We start from the raw sequence: 13308 nt of genomic DNA on the forward strand, positions 1-13308 counted from the left end.
CTCTGTGACAGTTCAGTTATTGTGTGATGTAAATAAACAACTTTTTCAAATTGGGTCGGGCTGTCATGACAAATCAGAATACAAATCTGATACACAAGCTCTTATAGAGAGAATGTATAAGAAATTCAATGAATAAATGAGCTTTAAATAAGGAGTTAAGGAGTACAAAAGTCAGGACTACAAAGCTCTGACAAAATAAATCACGAGAACTAACGGCATTTTTCAGAGAAAATTCTTTGTGTAGAGTGTGGCACAATGCAACATGGAAAATACAACAAACATGTTTAGAAATGGTTTCCTAAATGTATTTCATTAAGCTTCTAATTATCTCATTTCATTGGATCCCAGTATCACTACAAAACCTTGAGGTGTCTCACTTTGATCACGAATTTTTATAGATTTTTAAAAAATATTTAAATGTAGCTTCAACTTAAATATAGCTGTAAGACCTCATTATAATGCAACTGTGTTTTGACATTTACTAGAAAACGGATCAGCAACCATGTTACAGAATACTTTAGAATTCTTAAGAATGAGGAAAGATCATCAACATAGCATGCACTTACTTTTTCCTTATTTTACTAGAATAAAAAAGCAGTCTGGGAAGAACTATCTTAGAAATGTCTTTGCAATTAAAAAATGAAAATCTGGTTTTGTGCATTAATTCCCTGTTAAATAACAGTTGGTTAAATAACAGTTGGTCAAACTACTGTAATAACTGACAAATTATTATATAAACTTCAAAAGTTTGGGGTCACCCGGGCAATTTAATGTTTTCTACAAAAACTCACACTTTCATTCATGTGCTAATGTAATTGCACAAGGGTTTTCTCATCATCACTGAGCCTTTCAACACGATCAGCTCATACAATGTATCATTAGAACACAGGAGTGATGGTTGCTGGAAATGTTCCTCTGTACTCCTATGTAGATATTCCATTAAAAATCAGCTGTTTCCAGCCAGAACAGTCATTTACCACATTAACAATGTCTAGACTGTATTTCTGATTAATTTAATGTTATCTTCATGGAAAAAAAAATGCTTTTCTTTCAAGAATAAGGACATTTCTAGGTGGCCCCAAACTTTTAAATGGTAGTGTACAAGTATTTATTAGTGTACCAAAATCATCTCAAGTATGTTAAAATGTATCATATTCCTGGCAGCATGGATGGTTTCAAGATGCCACAGTAGTTCAGTAAATGAACTCTAAAGAACAGTATCTTTTAACAATTTAATATACAAAAGTGTGGAATGTCGTCTAGTTTTGAGGCGTTCTTAGTGCTTCAGAGAACTGAAGCTCCACCTTCTCTCCTGTTCTTCAATGATGGCTGTATTTAATTGCCTGAAAGATGTTTAAGCAGCTTTATTTCAGGACACCAACACTCTGCAATAGCTAGTTTGCTGCTTAAGTTGGATTAATCTCAGTCTTTGCACAGTCTAGGCAAGTGACTTCAGCAATGTCTATGTAACTGTGGTGAGTTTCTTTGTGTACTTCAGGCAATGCTGACTGAAATGTAGTGGACCATAACTACTTAACAAAAGTTACTTTTACCCAAATTATTGCAACGCAGAAAAGAAAGTAGATGTCGGAACTGACACAGATTGTTAAAGTGCAGCATTTGCAGTTACTGAAGTTTTCATTGCTGTGACCAATAGTTACATTTCTGGAGAGTGTGGACAAAGATATAGCGTATGTTATGCATAAGTCAAGCTTAAGCTACCTACATGAAAAATAGCAGCAGAAAGATGGCAACAAGCAAGGAAGCATGGATATGAAAGACATAGCTGCAAAGGTTGCAAGCCGACTAGAGTAAATAATAACTGTTAAATAACCTCCCAACATTATGTTACTTGGTCCTAGCACTTGTTACTGCACAGCTTCTGTGTCAACTACAAAGGACATGAATCGCATGAACTAGTGACTCTCACTGCTTTCTGCTGCTGCATCTCCAAATAAAAATTAGATAATGTCATTAGGCTGGATGAATGAAGTGAAATGAAATGGCACAGAAGGCTTTGACATCCACCTCTAGACTATGCCACATTTCTCTGGTGCTGCAAAAGAGAAAAAGTTTTCATTGAGCTCATTGGGCTTCATGGGAAAAGCTGTATAAATGTGAAGCAGGTCCAAGCTGAAGCAGCCATACTTAGTTGCATAATTTAACCTGCATACACAGTGCAGTTGCTGGGACACAAGCCTGTATGTTACACTATGGTTTCCACTGAATGTTCACTGAAATTAGCCTCATTTCTTTGCTCTTTATTCCACATCTGCATTATTTATCTGTTGCCTGTTTCATGAATTGTAATTATTTATATACATACTTAATTTTCCATAGTTTAACATACAGAGTAGCACACTGGACAAAAGCAGTTTATATTTGATTGAATCAGACTTACATCATAGTGCCTGGACTTCTTGATTTCCTTGATCGGTGTGATCTGCTCTCCCTTCTTCTGGGAGAGTTTGGTCTCTTTGGAAGTTTGGTTCTCCAGCTCAGTCTTGGGCTTCTCCTCTGTGGGTTTTGACTGTTTCTCTGTGGTTGGTACAGTAGCCGGCGTCATAGTCTTAATGTCGGTCGGTTGTTTAGCAGCCGTTGGCGCGAATGGTCCGCCAGTGCCTGTTATTGGCTGCTGTTTCTGAGTCTGTGGCTGGGTCTGCTTGGGACCCTGCTGGGTGGCGGGTTTGTGTAGAGGGCTCTGCTGACTGGATGGGGTCTGATGACGAGGCGAGCCCATTGGCTGGTGCTTGGGAGATGGATGAGGAACAGCAAGTGGAGGTTCGTCGAGACCGCCTCCAGACATCAGACGCTGGGTCTGGCAGTTTAGACATAACCACTCCTTTTTCTGAAAAACAGAGAGAGAACACAAACTGTTAATGGCAACTCACCAGTTGTCCACAACGGGTTGGTAATGTTTTGTATTGAAATGACTGTAAGAATAAAACATGTCTGAAGATACACTGAATGTATTGTGGCTCAAGTGCATCCAGTGCAGTGATTACGATTGACTGCTGACTTAAACAGCATGAGCCAATTTACATACAGCCCATTTCAACACTTACACAAGATGAAGCCGTAAACTCTGCAATTGTAAAGTTTAAGTTGCTCTGCAAAGATCTGAAAAGGCAAATCAATGACTAGAGCAAGTCAGTAACGTCATTTGGAGCCATTTCAAAGCAGCTATAAATCCAAAAAAATCAGTGCAATCAATTGTTAGTAAGTACAAAGTTCATGGTATAGTTGTGTCACTGCCATGATCAGCAAGAAAACACAAGCTATCATCTACTGCTGAGAGACACTTGGTCATGATGGTCAAGAGTCAAAAAAGAATCAGAAAAAGCAGATCTGCAATGAATGAGAAGCTGGTGGAACACAGCTGTCAGTGTCCACAGTATATTATATCAACATGAGCAGAAATTGCTCCATGAAGAAGGAAGTTCTTCCTCCAGAAGCAGAACCTTAAAGCTCCACTGAAGATTGCTGCTGATCACATGAACAACAAAAAGACCTTCTGGAAGAAATTAAATTGAGCTGTTGGGCCACAATGAGCAGAAGTATAACTGGAGAAGAGAAGGTGAGGCCTTTAATCTCAAGATCACCAAGCCTACTGCCAAGCATGGTGGTGGCTGGGGCTGTTTTGCTAACAGTGGAACTGGTGTTTTACACAAAGTAAATGAAATAATGAAATAGGAGGATAATTACATACACATTCTTCAGGAAAACCTAAAATCATCAGTCAGAAGGTTGATCTTGGGTGCAGTTGGATGTTTCAACAAGACAATGAACACAAACTCAGCTCAAAAGTGGTAAAGGAATGGTTGAATCAAGCTAGAATGAAGGTTGTAAGCTGTGCTCCCCAAAGTCCTGACTTAAATCCCATCAAAACCTCTGTAAAATAACCAACATGCATGACTGTTTTTTGTTTCAGAGATTCCATCATAGAAAATTCAGAGTTACAGAAGTCTTTGGAAACTGAAGACTGTAATGATTATCATGGTCTTTATAAGTGTATGTAACCTTTTGTTCACTTCTGTATATAATACATCTCAACAGCAAACAATAAAGACTGCAACACTTTGCGGCTTGCACGTCTCAATATGTTGTGAGTGTAAACTTAATGCCACTTAACCCTGCATTCTAGGGATCACATAAAAGTGATGATGTGTTCTCATTCAGCTTCTCGAGTTAAATCAGATCAACGACTTAACACAGCGATTAATATTCTCCATGTTCACTGTGTAGATTCCACTTAACCAGCAGACTGCAGTCCAACAAACAGACACACACACGTGCGTGTACCATGCACACTTTGGAAATCATATTTCCAGACAGAGCTGTCAGGGCTGCAACAGGCTAAGCTAAGCTGATTTCTAGAATTCTGTCTGACAGCTACACCCTATTTTCATCACATCACATAACTTCACACCACTGTGAGACTTAGTGACAAAAAAAAGAAGTTTGGTCTGACAAGCAGTCTGAAGATCTGCTAAAAGTTATAAAGCAACATGCAAATGCGACATAAAGAAACACTCTAGCACTTTCAGACGTATAAATAAACATGTCTTTACTGCATTTAATGACATTCTCAGTCCTTCTTGAAAAATGTGCATCACCTTCAGACATTCAAATTTATTTATACCTGCAAGAAAAGACACTTTTTTGTAATTTGGTGCCATATAAAACAAGTTGAAATACCATTAAATCAAGATTATCATTCATTTGAGGTCATGCTGGATATGTAGTAGTGCACTGTTGTGTTGCCTAAGTACTTTGTTCACCAGCTACTTGCTAACTGTCTGCCTGATGGTGCTTAGCAGGTCGGACACAAAAGGTTTTTTTTTGTTTTAGAGCTTTTACGTGAAAAAAGTGACTCAAAACAAAAACTACGGAGCCCCTCTGGTGACATGGTAAAAAAATAAACTGTGGCCACGATATAGCTATAACGTGTGCACGAAATACAAATTTGTTTGCACGAAATGCTAATTCATTCCCACAAAATACTAATTTGTTCGCACGAGAAACTAATTCGTGTGCATGAAATACTAATTTCTGGCCACAAAATACTAATTTGTGACAACAAAATAGATATAACGTGCACACGAAATACTAACTCGTTTGCATGAAATATTAACTTGTGTACAGGCTATAGCTATATCGTGGCCACAATTTTTTACCATGTCACCAGAGGGGCTCCGCAAAACCACAAGCTGAAAGTCATCACACAGCGCTGTGGAGAGCTGCAGAGTTTTGCCAAGTTATTGTCAAACTGTTCTCATAGTTCCATTTTTGATAGGTGATTTCTGAGAGTAGTTGGACAGAAATACCGAAGTGAGTGTATTTCTGCATAGTACTGAAAAGAGGGTCACTTTAGGGTCTAAAGACAGTAATAAAGTGTGTGTTGTGGTGTTTGCTCTCCACTATCTTCATCACCTGCCACCTCCACCATCTGTTAATTCTCCGTCTATGTCTAAATCCACTGACAGCTACCAGTGTTCGGGGCTGAAGAGCAGCTGCATTACTCATGTAATGAATAATTGATGAATGCAGCTCTCCTCTTATCTATCAGCCCTATTCTTTTTTTCCACTAGCTCCTCAAATGCTCTCACAAAACTCCTGAAAAATCCTCCTAATGTACTGTAGCTCTTCAGCTTCCTTTATCTCACCGCCTCTTGTCTTTCTCTGGATGTTTTTTAAGAGTTTATCACTGATTGTTGCACAAAAGACTCCTCAGGGTCCACAGTAACTAGTAGTGGACACTTTATGAATGAATACCCAAATGTATGACCAATAAAGATGCAGCATATATAAAGTATGAGGATCTAGTAGTAGAAATGTAATACAGTTTTAATAATTATATTTCCACTGCTGTAACTATATTGTTTGTGTATTTGTTAGCCAGGCCTGGTGTTCCTCCAAAGAGGCCACCATATTGCGCTGCTTCTAGTTTGGTGGCTCTTTAATGAGTTTTTATTTGCATTTTTTTCCAATGAAAATGCAGTCACCATAGGCTATATAAGCTTTTTAAAAGAGACTGCCAGGTGCCACAAATAAATTAGCATATTTATGGCCATCATGAGCAACAAATTGCAATGAATCAGCACTCCTAGTTGAAAAATCTTGCAATTATAGAGCAAAAAGAAGCTAAATAGAAAAAGAGAGTTTGATTGATTGTCTCTTCAAACTACAACTTTTCATTGCAATTTTCACTATGTATATGTAATTCGCCTCAATATTTTTGGCACTGCATTTCTTATGTAATTTTTTGGGTTAGCTTTTGTCTGTTTCTGGTACAACAATTTCTTTTGGGATTCATAAAGCTTTATCTTATCTTAAACCCAGGAAATGTCCCACATCTACATCTAAATGTTTCGTCTTGTCATTGTTCAATCATTGTTATTCGGTCTGTTCTGGTATTATCATTTTAAGTTTGAGCTGCCAAAAGCACAGGGAAAACGATTAAAATAAATTGTGTATGGAAGGCTGCAAGTGGAGAATTTTAATACTAGTGGTGTTTTAAAAAATATTTTGACTGTAATTAAATTAGACATCGATGTTTAATAGTTTAATGGAAACACTCAGGAGTGTTTTTTGCTTCTCTTTCCCTCTTAAATAATTCAAAACATCACAAGTTTCTTTGAATGTATTTCTCACAGCAAAGAGATTTCTGCATCAAAAATAAAAAAATAACATTTTTTTTTTTACTTGAGGCTTTTTAGAAAAGAGGCTTTTTAGAAAAGAGTAACAAACACTTGAGAAGCTGAAACGAGAATGTTTCTGTCGTGTCTTCCAGATAAATGGCTAGAACAATCATTTAAGAAGCTACTAAAGATTTTTTGTTGATTAATTTAGCATTATTTGATAGTGACACTGATACCTGGCTAGAATTAAGCTCTTACAGGAAAGTTCTAGTCGTGTTTTCTCTTTATTTCCCAGAATTTTCTTTTTAAAGATACATTCTAGAAATGTTTGGTGAAGCTCTAACTTTCTCAAAACATTTTTCCTGTGTTATAATTTAACACCATGGAACATTGTGGGAACGCTTTATAGATTCTTTAATTTGTTCTCTCAGAGACATCCCTGAAACATACTCAGAACATTGCAGCCAGATTGTTCCACCTTTTTCACAAGAACTTTCTTATAAAGAATGTTCTGTCCTCTTAGGTCTCCACAGCGGCTTGAAAATGTTATTTGAATGTTGATTTGGGAACCGGCTGCACAGTGGAGTAGTGGTGAGTACTTTCACCTTGCAGCAAGAAGATCCCTGGTTCACACATGAATGTTGGTGTGAGTAGCTGCACTGGAGGCAAAGTGGGTAAAGTGTCTTGCCCAAGGACACAACAGCACATGACTAGAACAGAGCAGGAATCCAACTGCCGACCCTTAAATCACTGGGCAACCCGCTCTACCACCTGAGCCACACCCGCCCCGCATTTGTTTGTTTGTTTCTGGAAGCAAAACAAAAAAATCGAACTGTTCTGTCATGTGAGATCTTGATAACATCTGGAAAACATTTTAGAAGTGTTGGCTTGAGAATGTTCTTTCTTTGTTATCACGGCACATTAAGACCCTCCAAACATCCTGAACTGTTGCATCTTAGCTCACTTGTACCTTCATAGGGACACTATTTATACAGATAAATATCCCTTAAACATTCCTTAAACATTAGATTATCACTTTATTGAACTTGTGTGTGTTTTAAAAAAATCTCTTCTGTAGTACAGAATATACTCTAGAATATGAATGTCAATGTAAAGCCCTCTGTGTGTGTGTTCATCCCCTGCAGCATCATATAGTACAGTAATATACTATCGCTGAAACATTTTTAGATTGTAAAATGTACTAGTTCCCTCATTTTTCCTGCATTCCAGCCAACAGATACCATCACATGTGCATGCTTTTGTGTTTGTATCGTCCTGCAGAGAACCCAGCGGTGCCCACTTAACCTACATAGCACAAACAATCTGGCCTTTTCTCCTGCTGTCAATAACGCTTGCTAAAATGCTCCATCAGTCCTAATTCTCTTTGCTGTTTTCTTTTCATGGTCTGCAGAATACTCTCCATTCAGACTTTCTCTCTCTTTCTCACTAAGCGTTCATCCTTTCAAAATCTGTCAAGCATTGTTGGATGTATTCCGTCTCTACCTTCCAGCTCTCCTTGTGTTTCCTTTTTTTTTTTTTTTTTTTTAGGAATGGTTTCCTTATTGCTCTTTTTTCTAGCAGTTTTCTTGCACACTGTGTATCTTGAAAAGTCCACAGCAATAAGTCACCACTGCTTTACTCAGCTGGGCTTTTCTCGTAGATACAAAAAACGTTTTATCATGACCTCAATGGCATCACATTTAAAAACACTTCCTAACACCATTTCAGTGCCATTTTTCAATGTGTAGGATGGTGCAATACGCTTCTTAAACATCATTAATAGACACTAAAACTAGAATATTCCCTGCTGGTGTCTCTATTGATTATTTTCAGGCAATGAAACGTATAGAAGAGCCATGATGATGAAAATGGAGGAAAAAGTTGATGCAAACAGGAGAAGTTTGACTTTTAGTATGTGGTTGTTTTAATGAAAAATATAACTTTTCTTAGACCTAAACAACTAATTTTGGTGGCAAATCAAAGAGCAGCTAAAAAGGAAAATAATATTGCAAAAAATATGGAAAAATAGTGATTCCACCTGATCCAATGGTGAGTTGGTCGATCTTTATGCTACCAAAGCCAACCACATATTGAAAAATACCATGAGATATTATTGCAGAAATTACATGAATACGGTATAAGAGGTGTAGCTTATCAGTGGATTACACATTATTTAAAAGACAAAAATCAGTTTGTTGAAGTCAACAACATATGATCCAAAAACTGTAGTGTAGTTTGTGGGGTACCTCAAGGATCGGTCCTTGGACCAGTACTTTCTCTTCTTCATGTAAACGATATTGTGTCCGTTTCTAATTTACTAAAATGCATGTTGTTTGAATACGATACCACCTTATTTTGTTCTGGAGAAAATATAAATGAGGTTCTACGAATTGTAGAGAATGAGTTTCAAGAAATTATGAAATGGTTCAATGCCAACAGACTATCTTTAAATATTAGTAAGACTAAATTTATGATTTTTAGTTGTAAAAGGAAGGACATTGATGCAACATTGTTCATACAAGGATCAGAGATCGAAAGGACACATGAGATCCTACATCGAGCATGTAAAAACAAAGGTATCCCAAACTATAGCTGTGTTACATAAGGTCAAAGAATCTTTGAATAAGAATGCTTTGTTTCTGTTGTGTAACTCACTGACTGTTCCATGTCTGACCTATTGTATTGAAGTGTGGGGAAGTGCTTGTAAAATCTACTTTGAACCAATTTTCCTTTTAAAGAAATGTGCCATTCGAGTCGTAAATGAAAGATACAAATCCAATATTTATACAATTACAAACATTAAAATTTAATGAATTGGTAGAATATAATCTCCTCAAAACTATGTGTAAAGCTCACCAAAACCTGTTACCAGACAACTTACTAAATAGATTCAAAAAGAGAGAAAGTAGGTACAAATTAAGAGGAACTGACGTTTTTACAACATCGGAGTTCAGAACAAAACTAAAGGAAAGATGCATCTCAATTCAAGGAGTCAGTCTGTGGAAAAATCCAGATGATAAAATTAAAACTTCCAAATCCATTTTTATTTTTAAGAAAAGTCTTTAAGCTTCATTACTAAAAAAAAAATATGACGCTGTTGTGTAGCAGGACATTTGCTTTATGTTTTGCTGAATCTCTTGAAAGATGGCTGTATTCAGCAGCGTAACTTGACAATGACTTGTCAATGATTTTATGTTGATAGGGGGCACATTTGATAAGTTTTGAACTTCCTTCTGCCACCCTTTCATTCAAATACTTTTTGTTGCATATGTATTTATGCTGTATTTGTTTTTGGTGAATGAAATAAGCGATTAATTCAATTCAATTCAATTCAAAAAATGACGCTAAAGGATGTTCCCATAACATTTGCTATAACTTCTAAAAATTAAAAGGAAAGTTTGAATCTATATATATGTGTGTGTGTGTGTGTGTGTGTGTGTCTGTGTGTGTGTGTGTATTTTATATACATATTTTTGATAGGAACACAGTATTTTCTATGATAAGAAAGGAGGAATGGTCTCAAACTTCAAAACCACAGGGACATTTTCCTTTGTTGTCGAGGGAGTACATTTTAGAAGACATTTCCACCACAATAACGAAGGAAGGACGTTCTCAATGCAACATTCAAACATTTTCAAGATGATTCTGAGACTTCAGATGACAGAATGCTCTTTATAAGATAGATAGATACATGATTTTAATGGAATATCTACATAGGAGTACAGAGGCCCATTTCCAGCCACCATGACTCCTGTGTTCTAATGCTACATTATGTTAGCTGATCATGTTGAAAGGTTAATTGATAATTAGAAAACTCTTGTGCAATTATGTTAGCAAATGAATAAAAGTGTGAGTTTTCATGGAAAACATGAAATTGTCTGGGTGACCCCAAACTTTTGACTGGTAGTGTATGTGTATTTCAAGCTAAAACTACATGTGTTATGCCTTCTCAACTGAAGTCATATTCAACACAAAACAATACATAACTGCTGAATGATGGACTCTCAGCTTCTATATAAGACGAAGAGAAAACAGCAGAACAGTGATGCTGGATTAATCTTCAGCTGCTGAGGATTCCCGTTGTACATTCAGAGGCTAAAATATCGTCCACTGTGGATCAGAAACCAGTTTTTCTAACTTTCATGTTAACTTCACTGTTACTGTTCAGATCCTCATGTGTACATTCAAAGTGGCTGATTCCCTTCCTTCCAGAGTGTTTCTCTCAGTTTCAGTCTGCAGTTAGTCTGAGTCATCCTTGTGTTTTGTTTCCTTCCTTCCTTCTAATTTATTCTTCAAACATTTGCACCTACAGTTTCTCTCTCATTTCTACAACGCTGTTAAACTTCCATCTCTTCCTTCTCTCCTCTCTCTGCCTGTCACCCTTCCTCTCCCTCCAACAGAGTCAGGGCTATTTTTACCCAGAATGCCATTGTTCTGCTCGAGCGCACGCTTTCCCTGCCGCTTTAGGCTGCACTCTGCACAAACACGCATGTAGACACGGCGCTCGCATCGATGCAATATGGAGGAGGAGGCCTAACTAGCTGAAGGCTCACCAGAAGGAGAGAGGGACCACGAGCAGAAGGAGGAAGAGGGAAGATTAGGAGGAAGAAGAACCCCAGTGGGCAGAGTAGAGGAGAAAAAAACCCAAAAGGACGGGAAGTGAGTGACACCACACGTGCACACGAGAGCGTGCACGTACAGAGTAATTCAGCTCAGCCGCCAGTTATATGGCTCCCTGCTGAGGCTGATGTAACTGGCTTCTAGTGGGGGCAGCGATGAGACAGGCAGAGAAAAGAGAAGGAGGAGGAAAGCTTTAAGACAAGAGACAGATGCTGCTGCTGATGATGACAGAGGAGGTTTATAAAAACAGCGTGATGCCATCAGTGACACTGATATACTGAATGGTTTACTTGATATGTTTTAAGGGAATCTCAGTCGCCACCTCGATTCTGTTCACCAGCAGCTGTTTTTCCACTTCTGAAAAAGAAGGTGTTTGAGGTGAACAGTGGGTGTGTGAAATGACTAAAAGACCAAAGAGGGGTACGATTAAGGGAGATTAATGTGTTAGTAGGTTTGTTGAGCCTAGAGATTCAAATGTCATGGAGGTGGCTCTCTTTTAACCCGTGAGATCACCATGGTAACAGATGCTGCACAGCTAACCTGCTCTGTTCTGATGTAAGGAACTACACTCTTTCACGTGTCCATACTTTCTCTTCAACGCAGGTTTTGAGCTGAGTAGATGCATCATATTACATACATACTAGAAAACTGAGTAGCTTCAAGATATTTGTCACAGAGAACATTCCGTCGATAATGCTTTACTTTAAATTCACCAAAAACTAAAGTGATTTCTACATTCCTTCATTATCAGACCTAAATGCACCCGCTCAGTGATTAGAGCAAACACTTTTCTTTAAATAAGGCAAGTTGAATAGAATAACTTTGATAAAATAACACAATTTTAAGCCTAGATTTGGTTATTTTCCATAACAGACCATTACGTCATATGTTGAAGTAGCATCAGAAAATTGAAAGTCTGATGACTCTGTTTTTACAGTTTCTGAATGGTGTCGATTTAAAAAAAAGGGGGAGGGTATCGCAAACTTTATGCATCATGTTGCTATAGAAGTTGATAATGCAGACAATGCATAAATGTCTTTACACTTGGTGGTGATTTGCTGCCAAGTTTGTTTTACATTGCAGCTAACAGAACACAGACTAGAAAACTGTGTAGCTTTATGGTATTTATCACAGTCGATAATATTTAACTTTTATTTCACCAAAAACTAAAGTGATTTATACGTATCCTTCATTATGAGACAGGATCTGTCAGGGCCCTCTCCTCATCCCTCCCCACCTGGCATCCCAAACAAACCTCCTCCCTCATCCTTTTCCTCCCTGTCTGTCTCCCATCCGCCCCTCTTCCTCTGCTTTCCCTCAGCGCGGCACCTGAGTGGAGTTCGGCTTCGCAGCCGTCTCCACTCAGGTAATCAATCTCCTCCACGAGTCCCGGGCAGCTGGAAGAAATCACCCTGATCACCCACCTCGCAATAAGTACCGGCTCAACACTCCACACCCTGCCAGATTGTTGAATAGACTCTCGCTGTCAGTTCTCTCTCTAGCCTCAGAAAGTTCATTGAGAAATTTTGACATTTCTAACGTGCGCCTTTCTTGCTCTTTTCCAGACCCAGCTGCCCGGAGACCTCCCCACCTGGAACCCTCATCTGACCCCCCTGAGCCATTCGGCACCGGTCCCTTTCCCACTCGGATCCCCCATCCCGCCTGGACCCCCTCCTGGAATCCCCGACCCGTTTCCCTCCCGGTCACTGAAGCTGCAGCACCCCAGCCGGCTGCTCCCTGCCTCCCGGAGCCCCCTCCCGGAACATCACCGACGAGACGCCATCTCTGCTCGGCCGACCCGACACCTCGGCCTCCCCCTGATCGTCAGAGTGCCTCTCCAAAACCCCTCTCCTCCACCGAACTCCAAGCCCCAGACGTCTGGCCGCCAGGGTTCCCCCACAGTAATCCGCGGCGCTCCGGTCCCGCCCGGACCACGGACGACCGCTGATCCCCGGCCCCCAGATCCACCCGGCCACATCCTCCCTCCACCTGCACTCCTTGTCCCAGCATTCTGGTCTCTGCACTTCAGCCATATCCATTCCTGTAT

At 39.0% G+C, this 13308-nt stretch overlaps 1 protein-coding gene across 1 annotated transcript in view; it reads right to left on the reverse strand.

The window, feature by feature from the left end:
• The window catches only part of bsna (bassoon presynaptic cytomatrix protein a), a 242960-nt gene that overhangs the window by 55307 nt on the left and 174345 nt on the right, over positions 1-13308 (reverse strand). The window contains 1 exon segment of the mRNA XM_051949918.1: positions 2402-2848. Coding sequence (XP_051805878.1) covers positions 2402-2848 — 447 coding nt within the window.

Source organism: Acanthochromis polyacanthus, chromosome 6 (assembly GCF_021347895.1).
Source record: "Acanthochromis polyacanthus isolate Apoly-LR-REF ecotype Palm Island chromosome 6, KAUST_Apoly_ChrSc, whole genome shotgun sequence".
Lineage (NCBI taxonomy): Eukaryota > Metazoa > Chordata > Actinopteri > Pomacentridae > Acanthochromis > Acanthochromis polyacanthus.